General features: G+C 35.5%; 2 protein-coding genes across 2 annotated transcripts; both read right to left on the bottom strand.

Annotated features, from left to right (window-relative positions):
* Window positions 1-1,402: 1,402 nt before the first annotated feature.
* LOC145599472 (beta-amylase 3, chloroplastic-like) lies at window positions 1,403-3,962 on the bottom strand. The gene is made up of 4 exons (XM_081655846.1): window positions 3,393-3,962; window positions 3,069-3,279; window positions 2,464-2,574; window positions 1,403-2,350 (listed from the first exon to the last, which is right to left on the bottom strand). The coding sequence occupies exons 1-4, from the start codon at window positions 3,911-3,913 to the stop codon at window positions 1,562-1,564; spliced, it is 1,632 nt and encodes a 543-aa protein (XP_081511972.1). The 5' UTR covers window positions 3,914-3,962; the 3' UTR covers window positions 1,403-1,561.
* Window positions 3,963-17,364: 13,402 nt separating this feature from the next.
* LOC145597802 (uncharacterized) lies at window positions 17,365-21,721 on the bottom strand. The gene is made up of 7 exons (XM_081654046.1): window positions 21,434-21,721; window positions 21,230-21,331; window positions 20,325-20,390; window positions 20,170-20,238; window positions 18,914-19,522; window positions 18,581-18,652; window positions 17,365-17,809 (listed from the first exon to the last, which is right to left on the bottom strand). The coding sequence occupies exons 1-7, from the start codon at window positions 21,569-21,571 to the stop codon at window positions 17,576-17,578; spliced, it is 1,290 nt and encodes a 429-aa protein (XP_081510172.1). The 5' UTR covers window positions 21,572-21,721; the 3' UTR covers window positions 17,365-17,575.
* Between the last annotated feature and the right edge of the window lie 220 nt (window positions 21,722-21,941).

The following is a 21,941-nucleotide window of genomic DNA, read 5'->3' as shown; positions in this document are numbered from 1 at the left end:
ATTGGTGGGAATGCTCTCACAAATCACAAAACCCCCCAACATTCTCCATTTCAGTCTACTTGAAGCAATCAATGATGGAGAGAAAATTCACTCTTCTCCACACCGTCGCAACCGCCGGCCTCTTCTCCGCCGTATCATTCTGGTAATTTCTTCTTTCTCTCTCCTCCGATTTCTTCATCAATGGCTGCCAATTTTTTTCGATCAATTTTTGCTCAAAATTTTATGGAATTAACTAGGTATGGCTTCATGTTTGGAAGAGAATCAGCTCGCAAGGAGCTTGGTAGTCTCATTGATGATCTTCGCCGTTCTAATTCCAATTCGCCTACTCCTCCTCAATCTTGATTCTGTACTTTCTCTCTCCTCTTTGTAGTTTGTGTTTTTTGTAAAACTAATGCTTTGATGAATTAATTCACTAGTTGCTGATTTCAATTTCAAGTTATCAGCTCCTGATTTGTTGGTGAATTACTGCTGATTTTCAATTCTAGCTCTGAGTTAATTTTTTGATTGTTTCTCCTCATTATATGTGTGATTGTGTTTGTTATTGTTGTCGTTGGCTTTGCTGTTTCTTCGGAGACATGGAGTACTTTGAACTTAATTATGGAATCGAAAGAAAGTTTTCGTTTTTGCTCAATTGATCGAGTTGATAAATATATATTTTTTTTCAGCAGTTTTATGGATTATTTTGATGTGGTTTGACATGTTTCAATCAGTTTTTCCTTTGGGATTTATGTAGTTGGACAAGGTTTTAATTTATGAAGTTATTTCTTTTCTTGTTTTTGTCAATCATGGAATGATCCTAACTCATGGTTGATACCTTGTTATTTTGTTAACTTGTGTAACTTCCAATTTTGGTGGCAAGCATGAACTATGGGGGCATGATAAGTGTTGCATGATCTTAGACTAGTCCCTTAAATGCTTTAGCTGTTTGATTAAATGAAAAGCATTTACCTTTCGCTAGTTGTAGATTGGCTCAACGAATAGATCTGTTTGATTTACAATATACTTGGCACTTTCAAGAGGCTCATTCAAATTAAGCTGTGCAGATTCTAGTATTTGAGGGAAGTAAAGGATGAGATAGTCTCCCTAGTACAACTTATTCAGGGGAGTGTCAAGTTACTTTAGGCTAAAAGTTGATGATTGGTGTCAAGTCTCTTGGAAAGGATGGGTCTGAAGTTAGTCTTATTTGATCTCTGAGTTCATAATTTAACTAGGGTGCTTTTTTTGCCGGGATGGCCATGGCAATGAAGACTTTTAGGTTGTTTTTATTTTGAGGACATCTTAGTTCATTGTGTTTCTCTTGTCTTCTGTTAACTAAGAATGCTAGGATGTATTTTTTGAAATTGCCTTGAAATTGACATGAATACATTGTAAAAATCATGCTCTATACTACTTGAAGCTAGGATGTATAAGGCGTCACTCTTATTTATCTTACGAAATTGCCTTGAAATTGACATGCATACATTGTATAATTCATGCTCTATACTATTTGATCAGTATGTACCCTTCCATTGTATATGAGTATGCTAGTTTGCACCAATAATTATTGCAGTGCTTGTACAATCTATACTAAAGCATGCTCGTTTTTCTGAATGCTCTTTTCTTTCAAAAATCCTACATAAAGGCCTGTCCTGCTTAAGTCTTTTGCTGAGTGTCTCTCGTTTTGACCACCTTCAGACATGCTCTTCACAAACTCTACCAAATGCCTCCAGTTATCTCCTTCAAATAATCTTTTATTCATCCTTAAATATGTAAAAGCACTCAATCCACTTCCCGTTTGAGACTTGCTGGTTGCTAAAACTTGCCCAAATGCACTTGCATCATATCTCTCCAAAGCATTTTCACCAGCAAGTTCAGCTCCAGCTGTTTGAGTTGCCAATTTTACTTGCTGCACTAGACCTTCAGGAGAACAGTTTGCATGATCTGGTTGCTCCCCATCCTTCATTTCCATGCATGTAAAGTTGAGTACGACTTCATACTTGGCAAACATTCTAGCTATTGGTAGGTAGCCATTTCGATCTCTTGTATTATAATATCCAGCTGTTAATTCAGCGGCATGTGATCTGGTTTTGTAATGCCAATGAATTCCTGCTACTTTCCCGGACAGTTTTGCCCCAGTATCCTTAAATATTCCATGAGCAGCTCCTAGAATGCTCTCACCATGCTCAATTAGTTTTGCACTGTACCATTCTAGGAAGAACTGTCCATATGGTGTTTTCCATGTTCCTTCTCTACGAAAGAATCCTGTGTCTTCAGGATACTGGTGGTACTGGCCTGAATCATGCGGCCCATTTCTTCCCCATTCTTGCTGTCCAAATGCCTCAGCTGCTGCTTGCAGTGATGCTTTCATATACTGTTTGAATATAAGAAAAACGAAGATGAGTCCACTGTCCGAAAGATTCTATTGGCACATAATTCATTGTCCGAAACATTACAGTAGGTTTAGGGCTCGGTCTAAGATTTTACCTTGTCATAACACTGAAACTCTCCAATCCCTGGAAATCTCCAAGTGCCATTGCTTTCTGGGTAAGATGGATATCTTAGCTCTCCACATGGTCCCATCCCTACTTGAATTTCCTGCAAATAAGTATAGAAATTGTATTAGTAAAGCTAGCAGAAGATATTTCTTGTTATTTTCAAAAATTCAAGATGTGGTTTTTGTGACCCAATTATTTTTGGATTTTAGACGCGTCTTGCAATCCTCCAATCTCTCTGTGTCTCTGTCTCTTTTTGATTACATATATTGGCATATTTGGCATGTATTTCATTGTTTTTATTATACAAAATAATTATCTTGATTTGATTTTTTTAATGATTTTTGTATAATACTTATTCTTTAATTACCTATCTGTCCAATTTGATCATCTTTTTATCTGAATATATATACATATTAAGATAGATAAAAACAGAACAAATATATTGTTTTCCTAACTGATAGCCTTATAGATGGGATCTGTACTCATTTTGTTTCCAGAATATGTTAATTGGTGGTTTTAGGTCATATAAAGCCAATTAGTGATTTGAATTATTTATAGATTTTGGGGGAAGTGCTAGGTAGCTTTGAGTCTTACCACTATAACTTTGCCCAGATAATCTTTGAATTTCTCACGGAAGCTCCTCATGTAGTCAGAGTAGACCTGAATGGGTGTTCTTCCTTTGAGCACCGGCAGTGAATCGCAGCCTAAGGAGATATACTCTGGATTCCTCCTGCCTGATTTGTCTGTGTAGACAAGGTCAGGGTTGTTGTCGATTTCTTCTAGTACCCATGGGGGTAAAGGAATACTGCAAGTTGAAATTTGCCAAAATTTTAGTCTAAGATGATTCAGTTATCTATAATCTACTATGATCCTAAAAGAACAGCTAATGAAACACAATAATTATTAGTATTTCCATACCTGCAGGAGTCGCCCACATTTCCTCCGCATTGATGGAAAGACATAACTACTTGTAGCTTTAGACCATGCCTTTGGACCATCTGTACTAGCTCAACATACCCATCCCAATTATACTTCAAAGGTCCGTCCTTTTCGACCAACCCCCACCATGCGTCTACCATTACTCCTTCAACCCCAGCAGTTTTTAGCGCCATCAGACTGGCATTCATTGCCCGTGGCTTGTTTAAGCTTCCACCAGTAGATATAGTGTCTAAAGGAAGCATCACAAACACCGGCACCTTCTTATCATTCGTGTGATGATGACCTGTCAATTCATGTAGTTTTTCCCATTTATCACTACACCTACCTTCTAACACCATCTTCTCAGGCGTAAAATGCTCTGCCTGTAATGAACTGATTGCCCGAACACGATACGACGGTCTGATTCGTGCAATACATACGAGATTCGAGAAATCTTCAGAAGTTTTAAAGCTTCTGAGACCCTTAAGGAAAGAATTTGTAGAACGTAGAGTTAAAGTCATTTTTAATGGTTGTGAAAAATGAGTTCTGAGGATGAAGAAAGAAAGATGAAGGAAAAATGATGATTTAAGCGCACTATTTATAAGGTGAATCCTACCTTTATTTGCCAAGCTGGGGCCCATCGTATAAAATACTTAGAAAAAAGCGCATAAAATCGAGATTAGTCGGCTTGGCTTTTCCAAGTCAGCTTCTACGCGGATCTACTTTCAACCTTATCATAAAATATGGGGATCCGAAATTATTATGAAGTACATGAGTTATTTAGTGATTTTTTAAAATTATTTTTAGTGGCCATTTTTTATGTATAAATCTTAACCACTCGTTTTATCACTAAAGTTATCCGGGTTTGGAGTTTTTAATATATTAAGGGCACTTTATTACCAATTTTAGGGTTTTTATTATTTTACTTTTATGGTGCAACTATTTTCCATTTCATGCTGACTGAGAAGATTTGATAATTATTAGAAGCCAGGCTGGGAATGATTGCCTTGTTACCCAGTTACTATTATTGCATTTTTTTTTGGATAGGGTTACGAATATGGAGTAATACTTTAGTTACTGTTGAATTCACTTACCTTTCAAGAGCTTAAAAAATAAGTTGTACTGGTATCTTAATTTATGATTAGACCGGATTATTTAAGCTAAATATATTTGATTTTTCCATAAAAAAAATAATGAAAATTTCTTATTTAAAAATACACATTAACACAGATTTAACATCTTTATGTAATTTATAAATTATGCTGAAGTTAAGTTGAATATTGAATTATAAAAATAGATCACATCAACCAATGTAGTATATGGTGAGTTGAACATAACCTTAACCTATACCCTGTATTCCATTGTAAATGTCAACTGTCATGTGCAGTAGTGAATTACACATTCACACGTATGTCCGACGTGTATATTGCCATTATTTGTGGATCATGTGAATTCAATTTATTGTATTATCATTAGAGTTTGGAATAGTGGAAGGTACCGTGAAGATTCTCTAAATTATTACTGAGTATATTTCCTCTGTTTTCGGTGTTTTTGTTGGTTTTTTTTTAAAAATACATTTACGCTGTATAGTTTCGTTTCTGCTCTTCTGTAATGTTCAAGGTTTTAACTTGGCTTTGCTTTTCTTTTGTTGATTTCTCTTGATATTGGATGTGAAGCTGTGTACTTTTTCCCTTACAAATTCTGCCATTTCTTAGTTTTGTGATGAGGATACCCTAATATTACTCATTTACTCTACCCTTTCCTATCGTAACTTTATACGAGTACATAGTTTTTATTAGACTTGGGGTTAAAGTTAGAAAGATTGTCAAATAAAGTCAAATGTGACCTGTTACAATGCTCGTGTTATTTTGAAAATTTTGGCATTGTTTTCAAATACTATGTATTCAGAAGTAAACATGTTTATGTAAAAAAATTTTCTTTCTTTCTGTCCCATATATTCCTTTTAGTGATAATAATCGGGTGGCATTGTTTTGCCACAAACATTACTTCTAACATTCCAGTCCCACAAAAAAGTGCAGTGGACACTTTTGCTTCTGATGTGTTAGTGTTTTTCGTCACATGATTTTATGTGGAGGCTAAATTTGTTGCTAACTTCTAATCTTCTATTATCTTTGGTCATTGTTAACTATGGATAAGGAGGATTGAGGGTTTCAGTTGTAATGGTAAAAGGCATGTGGGGTTGTTTTGGCTCCATTAGAGATGCTAAGTTGATTGGTGTTGCGAATTATTCGTTGCGTGACTTGTGTCGGTTTAAAATCTTCCCTGTTCACGTGGTGTTGATAGGCACAATAGAGGAGGGATACTTTGAACTTTTCTTGTCCGAAAATGACATAAAATTTACTCAATTTAAGTCTAAAATATCAAGGTTGTGCCTCTTTTGACTCATTTATTTAGATATTTGTGTAGTTTATGCTAACAGTATAAATTGTCGTTGTTACCGTAGCTTCTAGCCTGCTACATTCGTTTTTTCTCCTGTTGAGGACTAGAGGGCCTTGCCCTTGTGGCACTGGGCAGTTCAGCTGGTAAGTTACCTCCATGAGCCAAGGAGATGCTTTCAGATTGAGTCTCATTCCCTGGAGGCGGGATATTCATAGGTTATGCTAAGTTAGTTGAAAAAATGAGCATAATTGACCTTAAGACTTGTTAACCTTCCTGAATATCAGTAACAAAGCTTGGTCAGATAAGGTTGATGTGTTTTGTTATGTAGCGACTTAGCGTGAAATTTGGGTTAGATGGGTTTAGACTTTTCGAACGATTTAAATTAAGGTTGGTAACCTAGGAAATTAAGAGCAAATTGGCTATGTTTTTGAATCCTATTCTAGTATAATTTCAAGTTGGTCCTTTTGGCGCGCTGTGTGATTCTGATGCTTGTTGATGCAGATTTTAGTGGAGGTAATTGAACCTTATCTTTTTGGTGACTCACTTCCTTATTAGCCTAGCCCCACCTTAAGGAGAAATGAAACCTGTTTTTGTTTTCCTCTAAGAGGACATAGATGTAACAACTATATTCTGCCAATTTCATAAAGAGCACATAGCAAACAAGCTGTCATCTTGGACCCATTTTTTTTGTTGTCTGGCTAGGTTTTTTTTACTCTTATTAATTTTTTTCCTCCTTACACTCCTCCCTTACGGGGAGGGGGGGGGGGGTGTTGGCCGTGTTGCTGCAAGGAAGGGTTGTTCGCGGTAAAAAGAATAGGCGAAAGTGATACTGATGGTAAAACTAAATGTGATTTAGATTAGGTTATACAAAGTATGTAACTAGATTATCTTCTGATTCCATTTTTGAAATAGTTGGTGAGTACACATGTCATATTGTTATGGTTAAACAATATATGAATGAATGAGTCTATGCAATGCATGGCTCTTGGATTGATCTTAATTTTGTAGTAGTGAACTTATGTGTGCTGTTTGTGTAATGTAGTATCGGACATATTTATGTAGTTGGATACTCTTAATGTGTTTCTTTACAATTAGTGTTATGCAATGGGAGGTGAGATTGGAACTTATTTCTTTCACTTGTTGGGTTCTTGCTCTTCTTAGCACTCGTGTTGAATGGGTTCTTTTTCATACTCTTTTTGATGGAGAAGGTGATATTTAATACGAAGTAATACTCTTTAATTTGTTTTTCTACGTCCACTTTCCACCTCAGCAAGCCAATCTTTCACTCTCTACTAGTCTAGTAGTCTATGTCAATAATTTCTGTAAATGAATGCTTTTATTGATGCAAAATTAATTTTTTTTTTTTAATGAATGTGATATTCTTAGTGTGTGCTTTATAATCTCTTTGAACGCAAACTTTGTCATATGAAAATTAAAATAAAATCAAACTATCAAGTATACTAAGTACTTTGTATATGGTTTGCATATGCATGAATATTTGTGAGTTACAGGACAGTTTTTCCAAATAAAACAAATAATTTATTGTGATAGGAGGTTGTCTCTTTTGAAATAAATAAGGGTGCTGAGTCACATGAACTACTTGTATACAATAATATGCACATGACTTGCCTATTTTTCGAAATCATGCTGAGTTATCCGATTCAAAATGCATATAATTGATACAAACAGTTCATGTGCTTGAGAATTGTTTTTGAATTTTTTTTGTCTTTAGAGGGACAGAAGAAAATTTGGATAAAATCCATTAATTTGTTGAGGTATTGATAATGTTTCTAGTCAATCTTTTCATGACAATGGTTTGGATTTAATTATAGAGTGTGCAGATGCTTAATGGAAGGTATATTCAAGGTGTTGAGCATAAATAAAGTGTCATGTACTCATGTTATCATGTAAAATGAGTGTCGTCAATGCATGTAAATTATGTCACAAACCCATTGCACAGTTTCGCACACCCGATTAACTCAAGTGCACTTATATAGATGGGCAAGTGTGGCAATGTATGACATCTGAGTGCATTGTACACCTTGTGGTTTTAGATGCATGTAGCCAACTTGATATGATATCTCCATGGCAAAAGAAAATTCATACACTTAACCATGGAGACAGTCGAATTTATTATTTGATTGCTAGTTATACTAATTAGTGAAGGGGTTATCATACTACGAGGATCAAAAGAGTTGGTCTTTCAATGTTGATTGTATCCATATTGATATCTAGTTTAGAGGAGGAATTCTAAGGGAGTATTGTTATGTATTTGTTGTTACATAATAAGGGTATATGCTAACATAGTATAATAATAAAAGGTTATGGGACTATATTTTGTCACGTTAATTTTCAATTTCTAGTGTATCACTAGGACACTGTAGTCATTTTAGTACCATTACAACCATTTATAATCAATATCATGATTTTATATTGTAACAATCTTTAATATCAACATAACCATTCATAGTCGCTCTCTTATTTTACATTTTAATTCATTCCTATTACAAGTATTATGCAATATGTACATGTAAAATTGACACAGATGTTTGGACGAAGTTTGTTGCTTCCAAGATTCAAACATTAAGTAATTGAGGTGGAAGATTCATTTAATTGTCAAATCTCAAGACTCAAATACAATTATGCAACTACTCTTGTTGTCTTGTGGCTTTTAATTTTTTAGCTTTTGAAGGCCCTCTCTCTTGAATAATGATGGGAGAGACGTTATTGTTAAAGTAAGGTTGTTGAAGAAATATCTTTTCATATGGCAGAGTAACAGAAATATTTATGTATCCTATATTCCTATTGGTCAGTCGACATAGAGATATTTATACTAGTAACGGTTGAAGTGATTATAGTTTTATATATATTTTGATGTCGATCATCAAATCTTTTTCAATTGTATTCTTAGTACCGACTATTATAATGTATGCCAAGATACTTTGTGTTTGCATTCAAATGTCTTTTTCAAGATTGTTTTAGATAAAAATATCACAATGTAACATGTCGATCGGCTATTATTGCTTGCCAAATCAACTAATGAGTAAAAAAGTTACACGTTAATCTAACTATACCTGGAAAATGGGAAGACACGAGGAGTACACAAAGAGTATGAGCCCTTGTATTTGTTTAACATGGTTCTGATTTGTGCATTATTTGTTTTTTTCAATTACGTGTCTTAGTCACTTTCTTCGTTTGTTTTAATTGACACGGTTTTTTAGTCATGTGTATCGATACACAAATTCAACTATTAATATCGTTAACTACCTACAAGCAATAAATATAAAAAAATTTTACGTGACTATAAAGAAAAGTGTGTGAATAGTGCTGAAGTCAAAACATGTCAATAATAAAAAAACGAAGGAAGTATGTTATAATGTCTTTGTATTTTCTAAGTGATACGTTTCTTAAATGCCGTATATTGATGCAAAACCTTAACTAATACTATTTCCTTTGTTTTTTTTAGTTGACACTGTTTGACTTTGACACTATTCACATGCTACACTTTGCCTTACTTTTGTGATTTATAAATAAGATATACCCTCTCCGGTTTTTTTTATATGCATCACTTTGACAATGTTTTATTCACTTACCATGGTTGACTTAATTTTTTCACCTCTAAAAAATAAATTGTTATTATATAATATATCATTAGATTTGTCCTAATGTCTATTTTTATAATATAATTTTGTTACAATTTTTACTAATGCACAATTAAAGAAATTAATGTTCAAAGTAACGTTTCGACAAATGTACCGGTCAAACTGATGCATATAAAAAAACAGAGAGAGTACTTATGTAGGATCTTATTTGAATTGACTCGATGTATATTTTATTAATGCTTTGTCACAACATTCTCTAATGCCAATAGATGGTTAATATCCTTATTTTAAGGTGCCTTAAGTATATGGACTCAAAGTGCCACTAGATATTTGTTAAAAAAAAAAACAAGTGCCATTAGATATTTAGGGAAACACTTCCAAAAAAAAAGTGCAATAGAATGTCGGTTGGGTATATAATACACGAAATCGGAGCGATTTAGGAGGTGTCGGGAGCTGGTGTTGGAATTTCACGGAACACTGCGGGATGAATCCCAGGATCATATAATATTGTGTGGACCCATATATGACCACTATCTGGCAACGTAAAGGCCCCGTGAGAGCTTATAGTCAATACAAGACGAAAAAGGGTAAAATGACCATTTAAAGGCAAATTGAATGGTTCCACCCACCCAATTAAACTCTCGGAGGGTATAAATGACCATGATAAACATCTCGACAATTTTTATTTCCGGGCGAAAAAGGTCAAAAAAATTACAAAAATGAAGGTTATATAATCCACACTTTTGAGGAATTTTTAAGGTTTCGGGGCCCGATGGCGAAAAGTATTGAAACCCTAAAGCCGTCAAAAACTGACTTGACCCGAGGACCCGACCTTAACCGACAATGATTAGAACCTAGCCTGTACTCGAACAAATGGGGTGGATTATAGCCTTCAATTTTGCCACTTTTCGCCACCGGGCCCTGAAACCTCAAATTTTCCTCAAAAAGCGTGGATAATAGCCTTCAATTTTGTAATTTTTTGACCTTTTTTCGTCCGGAAACAAAAATTGCCGAGATTTTTACCATGGTCCCTAATACCCTCCAAGAGTCCAATTGGGTCGGTGGACCCATCCAATATGCCCTTAAACGGTCATTTTACCCACTCACAACTTGAAATAGTTTCGTAAAATAAAGCCTATCACGGACATTTATTACAACATATAATAATTATATGTGGTTTCAAACTGAATTATATGACCCCAGACGTATCCCTTAGGGTCTCAAGGCTTTTCGCAACCGGGCCCCGAAACCTCAAAATTTTAGCAAAAAGCAAGGATTATACCCTTCAATTTTATAATTATTTAACCTTTTTTCGCCCAGAACTAAAAATTGCCAAGATGTTTACCATGGTCCCTAATATCCTCCGGGAGTACAATTGGGTCGGTGGAACTATCCAATATGCCCTTAAACGATCATTTTACCCGTTCACAACTTGAAGTGATTTAGTAAACTCAAGCCTACCACAGACGTTTATGACAATATATAATGATCATACGTGGTTTCAAACGAAATTATATAACCCTGAGATGTATCCCTTATGGTCTGAAGGCTTTTCGCCACCGGGCCACGAACCTCAAAATTCCTCAAAAAAACGTGGATTAAAGCCTTCAATTTTGTAATATTTTAACCTTTTTTCGCCCAAAAATAAAATTTGCCAAGATGTTTACCATGGTCCCTAATATCCTCCGGGAGTCAAATTGGGTCGGTGAAATCATCCAATATGCCCTTAAACAGTCATTTTACCCGTTCACAATTTGTAGTGATTTTGTAAATTCAAGCCTACCACAGACGTTTATGACAACATATAATGATCATATATGGTTTAAAAAGGAATTATATGACCCCGAGACGTATCCCTTAGGGTTTCAAGGCTTTTCGCCACCGTGCCCCGAAACCTCAAAATTTCCTTAAAAAGCGTGGATTATAGCCTTCAATTTTGGAGATTTTTGACCTTTTTTATCGCCCGTAAAAAAAAATTGCCGAGCTGTTAACCATGGTCTCTAAATACCCTCCAAGAGTCTAATTGGGTCAGTGAAACCATCCAATATGCCCTTAAACGATCATTTTACCCATTCACAACTTGAAGTGATTTAGTAAACTCAAGCCTACAACGGACGTTTATGACAACATATAATGATCATAAGTAGTTTCAAACGGAATAATATAACCCCGAGATGTATCCCTTATAGTCTGAAGGCTTTTCGCCACCGGGCCCCGAACCTCAAAATTCCTCAAAAAACGTGGATTATAGCCTTCAATTTTGTAATATTGTGACCTTTTTTCGCCCGAAAATAAAATTCGCTGAGATATTTACCATGGTCCCTAATATCCACCGGGAGTCAAATTGGGTTGGTGAAATCTTCCAATATGCCTTTAAACAGTCATTTTACTCGTTCACAATTTGTAGTGATTTTGTAAACTCAAGCCTACCATGGACAATTATGACAACATATAATGATCATATATGGATTCAAAAGGAATAATATGACCCCGAGACGTATTATTTATGGTCTGAAGGCTTTTCGCCACCGGCTCCGAACCTCAAAATTCCTCAAAAAACGTGGATTATAGCTTTCAATTTTGTAACTTTTTTACCTTTTTTCGCTCGGAAATAAAAATTGCCAAGATGGTTACCATAGTCCCTAATATCCTTCGGGAGCACAATTGAGTCGGTAAAATCATCCAATATGCCCTTCAACGGTCATTTCACCCATTCACAACTTGAAGTGATTTTGTAAACTCTAGCCTACCACGGACGTTTATGACAACATATAATGATCATATATGGTTTCGCACGGCATTTTATGAACCCGAGATGTATTCCTTAGGGTTTCAAGGCTTTTCGCCACCATGCCCAGAAACCACAAAAATTCCTCAAAAAGCGTAGATTATAGCCTTCAATTTTGTAATTTTTTGACCTTTTTTTGCCCGAAAATAAAAATTGCCGAGATTATTACCAGGGTCCCTAATATCCTCCGGGAGTCAAATTGGGTCGGTGAAATCATCCAATATGCCCTTAAACGGTGATCATTTTACCCGTTCATAATTTGTAGTGATTTTGTAAACTCAAGCTTATCACGGACATTTATGACAACATATAATGATCATATATGGTATTAAACGGCATTATATAACCCCGAGATGTATCCCTTAGGGTTTCAATGATTTTCGCCACCGGGCACCGAAACCTCAAAATTTCCTCAAAAAGTGTGGATTATAACCTTCAATTTTGTAATTTTTAAACCTTTTTTCGCCTGGAAATAAAAATTTTCGAGATGTTTACCATGGTCCCTAATATCCTCCGGGAGTCAAATTGGGTCGGTGGAACCGTCCAATATGCCCTTAAACGGTTATATTACCCGTTCACAACTTCAAGTGATTTTTTAAACTCAAGCCTATCACGGACGTTTATGACAACATTTAATGATCGTATATGGTTTTAAACGACATTATATGACCCTGAGATGTATCCCTTAGGGGTTCCAAGGTTTTTCGTCACCGGACCCCGAAACCTCAAATTTTCCTCAAAAAGCGTGGTTTATAGCCTTTAATTTTGTAATTTTTTGACCTTTTTTTCGTCCAAAAATAAAAATTGCCGAGATGTTTACCATTGTTCCTAATATCGTCCGGGAGTCAAATTGGGTCGGTAGAACCATCCAATAAGCCCTTAAACGGTGTTTTTACCCGTTCATAATTTGCAGTGACTTCGTAAACTCAAAGCCTACCACTGACGTTTATGAAAACATATAATGATCATATATTTTCTAACGGAATTATATGACCTCTGGACGTATCCCTTAGGGACTTAAGGCTTTCCTTTCGGACCGCGAAACTTCAAAATTTCCTCAAAAAGCGTGGATAATAGCCTTTAATTTTGTAATTTTTTGTCCTATTTTCCCCCGGAACTAAAAATTGACAAGATGTTTAGCATGGTCCCTAATACCCTCCGGGAGTACAATTGGGTTGGTGGAACCGTCCAATATACTCGTAAACGGTCATATTACCCGTTCACAACTTGAAGTGATTTCGTAAACTCTATCCTACCACGGACGTTTATGACAACATTTAATGATTATATATGGTTTCAAACAGCATTATATGACCCCGAGGTATATCCGTTAGGGTTTCAATGCTATTCGCCATCGTGACCCGAAACCTAAAAATTTCCTCAAAAGCATGGATTATAACCTTCAATTTTGTAAATTTTTGAGCTTTTTTTCGCCCGTAAATATAAATTGCCGAGATGTTAATTAACCATGGTCTCTAATACCCTCCAAGAGTCCAATTGGGTCTGTAAAACCATCCAATATGCCCTTAAATGATCATTTTACCCATTCACAACTTGAAGTGATTTCGTAAACTCAAGCCTAACACGGACGTTTATGACAACATATAATGATCATACGTGGTTTCAAACGGAACTATATAACCCCGAGATGTATTTCTTAGGGTCTCAAGGCTTTTCGCCACCGGGCCCTGAACCTTAAAATTCCTCAAAAAAAAAAGTAGATTATAGCCTTTAATTTTGTAATTTTTTGACTTTTTTTCGCCTGAAAATAAAAATTACCGAGAAGTTTACAATGGTCCCTAATATCCTACGGGAGTTAAATTGGGTCAGTGAAATCATCCAATATGGCCTTAAAAGGTCATTTTACCCATTCACAATTTGTAGTGATTTTGTAAACTCAAGCCTATCATGAACGTTTATGAAACCATATAATGATCATATATGGTTTTAAACGATATTATATAACCCCGAGATGTATCCCTTAGGGTTTCAAGGTTTTTTGTCACCGGGCCCCAAAATCTCAAAATTTCCCTAAAAAGCGTGGATTAGCCTTCAATTTTGTAATTTGTTGACCTTTTTTCTCCTTTAAATTTCCCAGATGTTTACCATGGTCCCTAATATCCTCCGGAAGTCAAATTGGGTCGATGGAACCGTCCAATATGCCCTTAAACGGTCATATTACCCGTTCACAACTTGAAGTGATTTTGTAAACTCAAGCTTACCACGGACGTTTATGACAACATATAATGATCATAAGTGGTTTCAAACGAAATTATATGACCCTGAAATGTTTCCCTTAGGGTTTTAAGGTTTTTCGCCACCGGGCCCCGAAACCTCAAAATTTCCTTAAAAAGCGTGGATTATAGCCTTTAATTTTGTAATTTTTTGACCTTTTTTCGACTGAAAATAAAAATTGTCGAGATGTATACCATTGTCCCTAATATCCTCCGGGAGTCAAATTGGGTCGGTGGAACCATATAATAAGCCCTTAAAAAGTCATTTTACCCGTTCACAATTTGCAGTGACTTCGTAAACTCAAAGCGTACAATAGACGTTTATGACAATATATAATTATCATATATGGTTTCAAACGACATTATATGACCCAGAGATGTATCCCTTAGGGTTTCAAAGCTTTTCGCCACCGTGTCCCAAAACCTCAAAATTTTCTCAAAAAGCGTGGATTATAGCCTTCAATTTTGTAATTTTTTGATCTGTTTTTGTCCGTAAATAAAAATTGCCGAGATGTTAACCATGGTCCCTAATCCACTCCAAGAGTTCAATTGGGTCGGTAAAACCATCCAATATTCCCTTAAACGATCATTTTACCCGTTCACAACTTGAAGTGATTTCATAAACTCAAGTGTACCACGGACGTTTATGACAACATATAATGATCATACGTGGTTTCAAAACGGAATTATATAATCCCGAGATGTATTCCTTAGGGTCTCAAGGCTTTTCGCCGGCCCCGAACCTCAAAATTACTCAAAAAAACGTGGATTATAGTCTTCAATTTTGTAATTTTTTGACCTTTTTTCGCTTGGAAATAAAAATTGCCAAGATGTTTACCATGGTCTCTTATATCCTCCGGCAGTCAAATTGGGTCGGTTGAACCATCCAATATTCCCTTAAACGGTCATTTTACCCGTTCATAACTTGCAGTAATTTCGTAAACTCAAGCCTCCCATGGATGTTTATGACAACATATAATGATCATACGTAGTTTCAAACGGATTTATATAACCTTAAGATGTATCCCTTATGGTCTCAAGGCTTTTCGCCACCGGGCCCCGAACCTCAAAATTCCTCAAAAAGCGTGGATTATAGCATTTAATTTTGTTATTTTTTGACCTTTTTCGCCCGGAAATAAAAATTGCCGAGATGTTTACCATGGTCCCTCATATCCTCCGGGAGTCAAATTGGGTCAGTGGAACCATCCAATATGACCTTAAACGGTCATTTTACCCGTTTACAACTTGTAGTAATTTTGTAAACTCAAGCCTACCACGGACGTTTATGACTACATATAATGATCATATATGGTTTCAAACGGCATTATATGACCCCGAAATGTATCCCTTAGGGTTTCAAGACTTTTCGCCACCGTGCCCCAAAATCTCAAAATTTCCTCAAAAAGCGCAGATTATAGCCTTCCATTTTGTAATTTTTGACCTTTTTTCGCTTGGAATAAAAATTGCTGAGATTTTACCATGGACCCTAATATCCTTCGGGAGACAAATAGGGTCGGTGGAATCGTCCAATATGCCTTTAATTAACCATTTTACCCGTTCACAACTTGCAGTGATTTCGTAAACTCAAGCCTACCACGAACGTTTATGACAACATATAATGATTATATATGGTTTCAAACGGCATTAATTATATGAACCTGAGAAATATATTCCTTACGGTTTCAAGGCTTTTCGCTATCGGGTCCCTAAACCTCAAAATTTTTCAAAAAGCTTGGATTGTAGCCTTTAATTTTGTAATTTTTTGACTGTTTTTCTCCCGGAAATAAAAATTATCGAGATGTTTACCATGGTCCATAATATTCTCCGGGTGTCCAATTGGGTCGGTGGAACCATCCAATATGCCCTTAGACGGTCATTTTACTCGTTCACAACTTGCATTGATTTTGTAAACTCAAGACTACCACGTACGTTTATGACAACATTTAATGATTATATATGGTTTCAAACGACATTATATGACACCGAGATATATCCCTTAGGGTCTCAACACTTTTTGCCACCGGATCCCGAAACCTCAAAATTTCCTCAAAAAGTGTGGATTATAGGCTTGGAATATAATATTTTCCTTAACTCCTTGAATTTTGGTCTTCTTAATTGTGCAAATTTGTGTCCTAATGAATTTTGATTACCTTCTTGTAATTTCTTTTCTCAAAAGCAAAAAACAGAAATAGAAAATATTGTTAGGTAGGTTTTGTTTTTCTCACCTTATATACTGCTTCTTCCATTATTTTTGTACTTGTAATACTTCATCCGTTAACTGTTATTTGCAACATATACTATAAATGGATATTAACTATTATGTGCAACAAATGTTTTCTTTCCTATTTAGGTAATCATTTCTCTCTATCTCTCTCCTCATCACATGCACCCAACTTTTTCTCTCTCCATTTTACTCTCACAAACAAATTTTGCCTAAGAGTCCGCAAACACCCCCTTTGTTGCAAATAATAGTTAACGGAGGAAGTACTTTTTTTTTCACTCTTGTCAATATTATTTCAATCACTAAAATCTTCAATTACTAATATGTAAAATTATAAACGTATGATTATACCACAAGAACAATTCATCGTTCAGTAGTAAATTCTTCACAATGATAATGATACTCCGGAATATATTCTTCTTGCATAAATTGTGAAGAACTATAGAATCAAACCTTGAGAAAAACGAACCACTTGACTCGTATTATGAAAGTGGTGCATCAAAGGCGAACTCATATTTTTAAGCATACTGGTACTCTTTAAGAGCTGATAAACTGAAGAGATCAAAGTCTTTGGGTTGCTTTTTGTAGAGCTGATAAGTAGTACCCTAATTAGTCACAATAATTTGAAGACGAAAGGAGTAGCAAGTAAGCAGTGGACAATAATTGTTTGATTTAATGTTGATTAATTTGAACTGTGATGCATGCTAAGGAAAATTCTAAATACAAATGGAAAAATGCACTTGAATAGCACAGTATAAGAGAAATAATTTACTTAGGGAGGCACATGCTTTCCTTCCTGTAAAGTGCTACCATCAATACTTTGTAGCAGAACAAGGTTGTGTATCAAATAGAAATTTTAAAATACAAGGGAGTTTATATATAGCTTCTTTAGAACATTCAGAATTTATGACTAACAGCAGAGTTATACTCCTTGCTGATCAGGCCTCAGCAATAGGAAATGCAGAACCAATTTTGTTTCCTAGACGATAACACTTGATATTAACAGGGTATGGACCGACCTCTATGTGGTTGTCCTCTCCTCCTGCAAAGAAACACAGTGTGTAGAGGGCTAGTTCAAACTCAGGGCTAACTCCTATGAACATGCTTGAGAGAGACTTGAGGACTCCATTCCACTCAAATTGAACAGTAAGCAACTGTGTCTCAGCATCTGGCTGTAGAGAGACATAGGTAGAGACAAATCAAGGAAACAAGAAAAAAGAAACACAATTCAGTATGTATGTGACATAATTTGCTAAGAAGGTACGAGTACATTATCAGTCTAGGCACAACAAACTTAATAATCATGAAAATTGCTGACCCCTTGAATCTTGAATAAATTAGAGCTTTGGACATTGTACTGTACTGAGATAATCAGAAAATTATGAAATAGAAATAGGGAGCTGTTTTCTTATGTATAAAGTAGGCACTTTTCAAAGTCATCCCCTCATCCAGTGTATAAACTGTTATACGACCTATACTGTTTCTTCTCCAATCAAGATTAACTAAGCTACATATTGTAAAATGCACAAAATCCACACAAAGATGAGCTCCACTTATTACATATATTCATCCGTTAAGTGTTCTATACACATAATTTTACTAATTCTGTATTGCTCATAAAGTCATAAGTCATAAGCAAATTTTATCTGTTACGAGAAATACTACTCTTTAGCACCCAGATTGTGGTACTGAAGGTGAAAGAGAGTCACATAGGAAAGAATGTCCAGTCACTAATAAAAGATGGTCATCTCGTAGGGGGATTTGTATGTCAGTTTGTCATTACAAAAAAAATGAATTACGAGCAGAAAATTCCAGAAAAAGTGATCAACAGACAACATAGGGAGTGTATCTACTGAGAGATGTCATTTCTAATTTCATATAAACCATAATTACTGCATCTTTGCTCCAAATAACAAAAATATACCATAGTGTTAGTTACTTACGAACTGCCTATTTCTGCGAGGCAAGATATAACCTTGATAGTCTGCCTTCCCTTTCGCCTCCTCAAGGTAAAACTGCAGGAAAAAACGAAGTTTAATGGTTACTCAATACTGAAGTACAGACACCATTGATAACAGAATAGTTGATATTTAATAGACCAAAACACGTTAAGAAAGAAAGGGATACAGTAAGGAAACAGAAGTTTACATGTCAAATCACTATGCATATTACAAAGAAAGTGCTTAACTAACATAAACATATAAATAATGGAGATGCGAACTTATAAGAACTACTTCTGAATTCCTATGACTAGTGATTGCAGTACAGGCATATACCTGAAGCCAGTTGTGGAAGCCTGAGATCTGTTGTTCTCCACGTGACTTGATTTCTCCAACAAAGACATGTTCAAAAGAAGATGAGCATCCAGAAGTACCACCTCGACCATAAAGAGTGAACCAGAGATCTTTTAGCATACTCTTAAATTCCTGGTAATTTTCAGTGAAGAGACCCGTGCTTGAAAGATACTTGTAAAGGTACTTAATAGGCGCAGTCCTACTAATCTCTTCAATAAATGCAGCTTGTTCCCGTCTTTCTTCCTCAGATACTTTTTCCTTACATCCTTCATATGGGTTGTAGTTGTCAAGCAGGGCACAGAACCGAGAAAAAGTAGGTTTTCTGAGAACATTTTCATCAACCCATGTAAAGAGACTGGCTTCTGCCATGTCTTCCCTCTCATGGACCCTCTTTCCCTCACCAACATCAAGTTCATAGTCCTTTCCAGGATTCAAGCGGTTAAAATCGAGTTCCCAAAGCTTTGCGCAAGCACTTATGTAGTCAGAAAGCTCATTTTCTGATGGCTCCATTTCAGCAGCATAGTTGACTTCCTCAGAATATTGCTGCTCACTTGGAGGACTTTTATATGAATTCCAATGGTCCATATGAACCTGTTAATCGAGATATAAAGTTAGACAAGAAGTGAAGTGATCTATCTATAACAACTATAAGCAGATGTTTGCTTCTCAATCATAATTGGTATATCAATTAAGGCTGTAAGGGAAACAGCAAATTAAGATAAGTAGCACTCTAAGGTCATGAATTGCCATAACTGAAAGGAGGTAGTCTGGAGCCATCATCTTAAGTCCCTATCCACATTATATGTTGGCACATTGCGATACAAGGTATAAGAGGGGAAAGGGCAGTGGTGAGGTAAGGTAAAGACAATCTTTGCTTCAAATTCCATCAATACTAAGCATACAGTGAAAATTATCCATTAAAACATAAAAGATCCCTTCTATTCAACTACCATTTTCCTTTTCCATTTCTTTACTGCACTTCACATTTCATTCCTACAAAAATAATGAATTCAAAAAGTACACTATTTTGTCTACTACTTGCTTGATCAATGTACGACACAGATCCCTCTAGCATAAAGTACCACCAGAATAGACAGTAATCAGTAACCTAAACAAAGGCATCAATTCCCCTGAAAACTACTATCGTGATCACCAAACTGATGAAAAGAGAATGTATTTACCACAAGCAAATCAAAATATGTAGTGTAACATTAAGATGCATATTGGAGGTGTCATACCCTTTGAGGCCGCTTGTGATGCTTTTTGTGGGCAGTTTGCCAACCATCAGTGTTTTCCTCTTGTTCATTCTACACATATCAAAACTGAAAAGTTTAAAACCAAAACATTAACTTCTTACAGTGAATGACACAATGAAACAGCAGACAAAACTAACCTCTTCATTTCGGTTATGACTAGGCCTCTCATAAGCTTCATGTTGTTGATAATTCTCATGCGTAGCCTAGATGTCAAAAAATGTTCAAAGCATCACATAAGTACAAATGCATCCAAAGAAAGACAGATTTTCACGATTAAGAGTTCAGGATTACACTCCAAGCTGCAGACATGATGTGAAATATTAAAGGCTGAACAATTGTACTCAGATTTTTGTTTCTTCTATCATACTTGCATTAATTTATGTAAGATTATGATCTTTAGATCGACAACCTATATGTTGAATAAACATGCTGATATCTGTAGCCAATAACTTGATCAAATCACTAGCATTCTCGGGTTAACAACTTCAAAAGTACCGTCACAATAAACAACTTATCAACACCAATAATAAGCATCGCAGGAGATATACCGCCCAAGCATGATAAATTGATCTCTAGGGTGTACACATTGATGTACATTTGACAATGTTTGATACGATTGATAGTTGGAAATCACTAATTTTAAAATTTAGTCAACAATGAAGTATCAAAATTTCATACAGCATTGATCATTCTGTTCAATTCCAAATTCAATTCCAAAAACTAATCACCACTTCCTTCATAATGTACTTGTATGCAAAAGCTACTTCAAATTAATTGTTCAATTTCGAATGGATCATTCTTTAATCTGTTAAATCCATAATTTCAAAATTTCATACAGCATATACATATTCATCCATACTTTTATCAATAATCCCATATAGCATGGATCATTATTGTCTTCAATCCATAATTTCGAAATCTCGCATAATATAGATCATTAGGTTAAATCCACATAATTTCAGATCATAATATACTCCCTAAAAATAAAATTTCCCCCTTTTATTTCGTTAAACTTTATGAAATTAATAAATAAAAAACGTACATGCGTAACGTATTGAGATTGAGTTTGATAAGTATGATCAACAGTAGCAGCATAAGAGGTGTGTTGACCAGTTTGATCATTATCCTGCTCCCCTGACACCACCTGCGCATTTTAGCCAATTCCCATCATCAGATCATAATTCATATTACAAATTCCATTATAATGTTAAAAGTACTAAACAAGGAACAGGGTAATTCTGCTAACCTGCGCCCAACTGGATCTAGAACGTTCTTCTATTTCTTCAGAGTTGTTGATGTTGTTGTTGTTGTTGTTATCGTCGTCGTCGTTGCGACGATGGTGGCCGATCGCGACGTCGACGAGACCCTTGATCAAACCGTCCATAATCGATTTTTTTTTTTTTTTTTTCCTTTGAGAATTATCTTTATTTTGATTGTACGACAAATGGAGAAAGTGACTATAATTAAAAAGGGTAATCTTTATTTCCTTTTATTTGAAGATATAGAAAGAGAAAGAGAGGGAGTGACAGTTGAGAAGTAGAGATTTAAATAATGGATAAGAAGTAACAAAGAAGAACGGAAGATAATGTTTTTTTTTTTTTTTTTTAGAGACCCACAGGGCATGGATCATAATCGAATTCATAATCTCTTGGAACCGAGAGGAAAACTCTAACCACTTGAGCTATCCCTCACTCTTAGTATGGAAAGTAATGTTAATTAAGTAGTAATTTGATTTATTGGTATATGCCGAAAAT

Source organism: Chenopodium album, chromosome 20, assembly GCF_948465745.1.
Source record: "Chenopodium album chromosome 20, dcCheAlbu1.1, whole genome shotgun sequence".
NCBI lineage: Eukaryota > Viridiplantae > Streptophyta > Magnoliopsida > Caryophyllales > Amaranthaceae > Chenopodium > Chenopodium album.
This window is presented reverse-complemented; position numbering and strand designations above follow the sequence as displayed.

What these genes read in the sequence shown, in the direction of transcription:
- LOC145597802 (XM_081654046.1), bottom strand. Translation starts at nt 21,571, where the DNA reads ATGGACGGTTTGATCAAGGGTCTCGTCGACGTCGCGATCGGCCACCAT. An exon ending in ATCACAAGCGGCCTCAAAGG is followed by an intron (nt 19,523 to 20,169) that starts GTATGACACCTC and finishes CTCGATTAACAG; the next exon opens with GTTCATATGGACCATTGGAA. An exon ending in GCTTCCACAACTGGCTTCAG is followed by an intron (nt 18,653 to 18,913) that starts GTATATGCCTGT and finishes TTTTTCCTGCAG; the next exon opens with TTTTACCTTGAGGAGGCGAA.
- LOC145599472 (XM_081655846.1), bottom strand. Translation starts at nt 3,913, where the DNA reads ATGACTTTAACTCTACGTTCTACAAATTCTTTCCTTAAGGGTCTCAGA. An exon ending in AATGTGGGCGACTCCTGCAG is followed by an intron (nt 3,280 to 3,392) that starts GTATGGAAATAC and finishes TTCAACTTGCAG; the next exon opens with TATTCCTTTACCCCCATGGG. An exon ending in ATCTGGGCAAAGTTATAGTG is followed by an intron (nt 2,575 to 3,068) that starts GTAAGACTCAAA and finishes ACTTATTTGCAG; the next exon opens with GAAATTCAAGTAGGGATGGG.